At 48.9% G+C, this 5152-nt stretch overlaps 1 protein-coding gene across 1 annotated transcript in view; it reads left to right on the top strand.

The window, feature by feature from the left end:
* Positions 1 to 5152, top strand: part of nompC (no mechanoreceptor potential C) — a 10557-nt gene that overhangs the window by 4821 nt on the left and 584 nt on the right. Inside the window, exons 8-13 of the mRNA XM_017900479.1 lie at positions 1 to 35; positions 351 to 526; positions 593 to 1021; positions 1301 to 2327; positions 2861 to 2974; positions 4704 to 4971. The exon at positions 1 to 35 is cut by the window's left edge and continues 1226 nt beyond it. Of these exons, the coding sequence (XP_017755968.1) occupies positions 1 to 35; positions 351 to 526; positions 593 to 1021; positions 1301 to 2327; positions 2861 to 2974; positions 4704 to 4971 (2049 nt within the window). The remainder of the gene's footprint in view (positions 36 to 350; positions 527 to 592; positions 1022 to 1300; positions 2328 to 2860; positions 2975 to 4703; positions 4972 to 5152) is intronic.

Raw genomic sequence — 5152 nt, 5'->3', positions numbered from 1 at the left:
CGCTCTTCACGTTGCCGCGTACTTTGGTCAAGCTGGTAAGCTCACTCTGTCAGTCGCTTCTTGTAAGAATAACATTCCAAGCGTGATCCTCGCTTCTTCGCAACTTGTATTCCACGGTTTACTTGTCTACCTTCTTCGCCATTCCCTCGTGTACGTTCTCTGGGTCACTTATTCGCGTTATTGCGACATCGGCGATGTAATGCCTCTTTCGTGCGAACAATACATTCGCGTCGGCGCGACTTAACGAGTTTCAGAAACTACCATACTCGCCTGGAAATGAGGATAGCACTTGAGATCTTGGTATTAAACTTGCAGCTGCAAAACAGCGAAACAATTTCTTCTTCCCTTAGATACCGTTCGAGAGTTGCTTACCCACGTACCCGGGACGGTAAAGTCTGATCCCCCGACTGGTGGCTCGCTGGTGGGAGAATTAGGAAGCGAATCCGGAATGACGCCTTTACATCTGGCTGCTTACTCCGGGAACGAAAACGTCGTACGATTGCTGCTAAACTCAGCTGGCGTTCAGGTACTGGAATGAACAGAAATAAAGGCCTGTTAATGACGATGTGCTGACGCGAAATCATTGTGTAAGGTGGAGGCAGCGACCACGGAAAACGGTTTTAATCCTCTTCACTTGGCCTGTTTCGGAGGTCATATCACGGTGGTGGGTCTTCTGTTGAGTAGATCGGCGGAATTGTTGCACAGCGCGGATCGATACGGTAAAACCGGTCTACACATCGCCGCGACCCACGGACACTACCAAATGGTAGAAGTTCTGCTCGGTCAGGGAGCAGAAATAAATGCAACGGACAAAAACGGCTGGACACCATTGCACTGCGCGGCGCGCGCCGGTTATCTCGATGTTGTTAAATTGCTGGTCGAAAGCGGGGCCTCGCCGAAGAGCGAGACCAATCTCGGAAGCGCGCCGATTTGGTTCGCCGCCTCGGAGGGCCACAACGACGTGCTCAAGTATCTCATGGAGAAGGAACACGATACGTACGCCCTGATGGAGGATAAGAGGGTAAGCCGCAACCGTCACCGCTTGCTTCCAGTCTTTTTTCCCATTCCTTTTTAGCTCGTTTGCTCTTGAAACTCGAGGTTCGGAAGCGTAATTGGCGCAGTACGGAATTTCGAAACTTTTAACTCGAGCAATGATCATCGTTCAGTCGAGCCAATAAATTTTGGCGAGTGGCAACGTTAGATAGCTAGCACGCGATTTCCAACTTTACTCCTTTCTCCCCTAACTGCCGGTTTCATTCGTGATATGCACCCAATCGATTCGTACTCGTTGGTCTTTCAGTTCGTTTATAACATGATGGTCTGCAGTAAGAGCAACAACAATAAACCGATCGAGGAATTCGTGCTGGTATCGCCGGCACCGGTAGACACGGCAGCCAAGCTTTCCAATATCTACATGAAATTGTCAGAGAAAGAGAAGGAGAGAGCTAAAGACTTGATAGCCGCCGGCAAACAATGCGAAGCGATGGCCACGGAATTGTTAGCTCTAGCCGCAGGCGCCGACTCGGCTGGCAGGATTCTTACCTCCATGGACCGCAGAAACGTGGAATTCTTGGACGTTCTGATCGAGAACGAGCAGAAGGAGGTGATCGCGCATACGGTGGTGCAGCGGTATCTTCAAGAACTGTGGCAGGGCAGCTTGAACTGGAACGCCTTTAGGACCATCCTCCTGTTCATCGCATTCCTCGTCTGTCCACCGGTCTGGGTGGTGTTTGCTCTTCCGCTTGGTCACAAGTACAACAACGTTCCCATAATAAAGTTCATGTCGTATCTCACTTCTCACATATATCTGATGGTCTTCCTTTTACTGGTCGGTATAATTCCTATATATCCGGTGGTAAGGGAGAGTCTGATACCATACTGGTACGAATGGTGCCTCCTCGTGATGCTGTCCGGACTGTTACTCTTCGAACTGACCAACCCTAGCGACAAGAGCGGACTAGGCTGGATTAAATTGGCAGTACTACTGTTCGGAATCTGCGGGGTCGCGTTCCACCTCATGGGTTTCGTATTCGTTCATCGACCCTACTGGCCAACTCTACTTTACCTCAGGAATCAACTATTCGCTCTGAGCTTCCTGCTGGCCTGCGTGCAGATCCTCGACTTCCTCTCGTTCCACCATCTCTTTGGACCATGGGCCATTATCATCGGCAACTTGATGAAGGATCTCGCGAGATTCCTCGCAGTGCTGGCCATCTTCGTGTTCGGTTTTTCCATGCACTTCGTCGCGTTGAACCAAGCATTCAAGAACCAGTCGATCCAGGAAGCGAACATCGAGGACAAGAAAAAAAAGGGCACCTTCCACGACGGTAAGTTCGACGCACGTGATTAGCCGCGATCTTTTCTAGACCTTAGCAGAGCGAGAGAAAGGGAGAGAGAAATAGCCTCCTGACTTTTACCCCCTGTCTTATCCCTCGGATATACGATCGCAGCCACTCTGTAAAGCAAAAAGCAAGCGGCGCGGTCGATGGGACCGCGAACATGCGATACGCGAGTACACGAATAAGAACGCGCGTACTCGACGCTTCTGCTCCATTGGAAAGTTGTTAGCATCCGATATTCGAAATCGCTCGAATTATCGAAAGGTAGCGAATGACGAGATACATTGTCCTTCGCGACATCCCGACACTTAGACGAACGAGTTTCGAACCTAAACACGACCTCTACCACTGTAAAATCTATATTGCTTTGATACCACCGGGCAGGCCTATCCTCCATGCAGGCCGCCGATGATTTAATACTTTCGAAGACGAAGACTAAGACCTATCGTTGTCCCGAATATACCATAGAACAGCCTAGTTACCTCGAGACAAACGCATAATCGGATCAATTGCAATGATAGATTTGTTGGCCAATGTTACGGAATGGATGATGGAGACGCCATCGACGGCGCCTCCTCGTCGCTACAGCCGCTTCAAGAAAAAGAATGAGTGTTGTGACGATAGCTCCCGAGATAGTAAGTTTTAAAAGCCGATTGGGAACGTTAACGAGAACCACAACCCGAACGGAACGCGAAATGAATGGCAATGACACGTGCACAACGGAATGCAGGACACGATTCTTCTTGGTGTCGTATCGTCTGCATTGTGCGTTTGCCCGATGTGTGTTGCCTGCTGGGACTGCTGCCTGATTCCAATTAACATAAATATTTGCAACGTCGCGAGAAGTATTTCTCACTCCGCTGTAACCTGTGCTGTGATTCGGCCTTGTGGCAAGCATCCTCTCGGTGCAAGGGACGCCCTCGCGCTAGGTGTATCTAGTATCCACCGTTTCTTCTCTGTGACAATCAACGCTGTACATCCATGTAAAATTCCTCGTGCAACCTTGAAAAGAAACTCCACGTCTCCTCCGAATTCCATTTACCTGGCCGCGAGTCCGAATCGCAGCTACTCGGTGTCTAAGACTCGATCTCGATCTCGATCTCCATCTCGATTTCGATCTCGAGATCTCAGCGTCCCACCGAGTAGGTTGGCGACCACCGCCGGCTTCTTTCTTATTTCACGGAGGCGCCAATCGAGCGCGCGTTTCTCCACAGCCTCTATTGTGCATCGTATGCATTTCTATCAACATACAAGAGCAATGTTGTCTTTCTCGTGCTGTTCGAGTCTTGCGCAATGCGTGTTTTGTGTGTCACTAATCGGCCAAGTCGAATTACGACCTCGAAAAGCGTCGGGTTGGTTCGCATCTAGGCATTCGATCCCGATGTACCGCCCGACGCGCGCACTCCTCTATTTTTTTCGTAACTCTCTCCAACCACCGGAAATCACCTCGAATCGATCTCCACCCTGTCCTTCCCGCTGTCCTCGATACTTCTTCTTTTACACCTTCGGAGCCTCCTTTTCGTTTGAAGTCGCGGTCGCTTTGCGTGTGTTTCCTCACGATCTTGGAAAGCAGCGAAGCGTCCGATCTTGTCCTTGCATGCGCACGGTAAATAGTTCTCTTTCTACGTACGTGTCCGTTCGTGCGGCTACGTCGCCGCGTGATCCACCTGAATGCTCGGTGAAGAAAGGACGGAGAGTTAGAGAGCGCGAGAGTGAGAGAGAGCGAGAGAGGGGGGAGAGTGAGAAAGAGAGCGGGGGGAAAGAGAAGAGAAAAATACTCGTCGTCTGCATGCTGCATCTCATCGTCCAAAATAAACGAATCAATTGTAAACCCCGTGAATTCAGGGAACCGGGTAGAAAGAAGGACACGCGGGAAGCCCGCGAAATCCAGATGGTCGATAAAATACACTTGGCTTTGTAGATCCTCGATGCATCCCGCGAGTTTGCTGCCGCAAATTGTTAAGCCTTGACACGAAAGATAACAAAAATGAGCGGAATAGAAGTAATAATAATAACAATAATAATAACAATAATAATAATAATAATAATAATAATAATAATAACAAGTACTACCTCGAAACTTAAAGAACATCGAAATATTACATAACGTGGATCGAAGCTCACGGAACGTCCGGCATGCATCCAACGTTATTCGCAAGCATGGCCAGTCTGTATTAGCATGAGCATGTTCGTACATTCATCGTTCGTTCGATCGTTCGTTCGTTCTAATGTACGTATGATATACCACACCCGCATCCATACATAGCGAGTCCACCAGTAGCCAGCCTAACGGCACGAAGCAGCAGTCACAAGAGAAAGCGCAAAAAAAGACATATCAAGAAACGTGTGTGCCTCGAATTCCAGTAAAGATGAATCCTGTACTCGCCTTCGAGTATCTGTTCTTCGCCGTCTTTGGCCAAACGACCCACGGCGAGCTGAAGGTCGAGACTAATCAGCCGCAGTGGACCTCAGTCTTGTTCAAGTTGGCCTTTGGCGTATACATGTTGGTCTCAGTAGTCGTATTAATTAATCTACTGATCGCCATGATGAGCGACACCTACCAGCGGATACAGGCGCAATCGGACATTGAGTGGAAATACGGCCTCAGTAAACTGATACGAAACATGCACAGGTAAGCCGGCAAACGTGTATCGTTTACGAAACGAATCGGATCTCTAACCCGCGTTCGAAATTTGAATATCTGTAAAATATCCGTTTCCTGTGCTGAGGAAGCATTCTCTGGAAAAAAAAAAAAAAAAAAAGAAAATGTCTCCTACTCCGCTTACTTTTAATAATTGTCGGTATTCCGCATT

Source organism: Eufriesea mexicana, unplaced genomic scaffold (genome assembly GCF_001483705.2).
Source record: "Eufriesea mexicana isolate 0111107269 unplaced genomic scaffold, ASM148370v2 scaffold474474835, whole genome shotgun sequence".
Taxonomy (NCBI): domain Eukaryota; kingdom Metazoa; phylum Arthropoda; class Insecta; order Hymenoptera; family Apidae; genus Eufriesea; species Eufriesea mexicana.
Note: the sequence above shows the minus strand (reverse complement) of the source record. Positions and strands in the feature narration are given on the sequence as shown.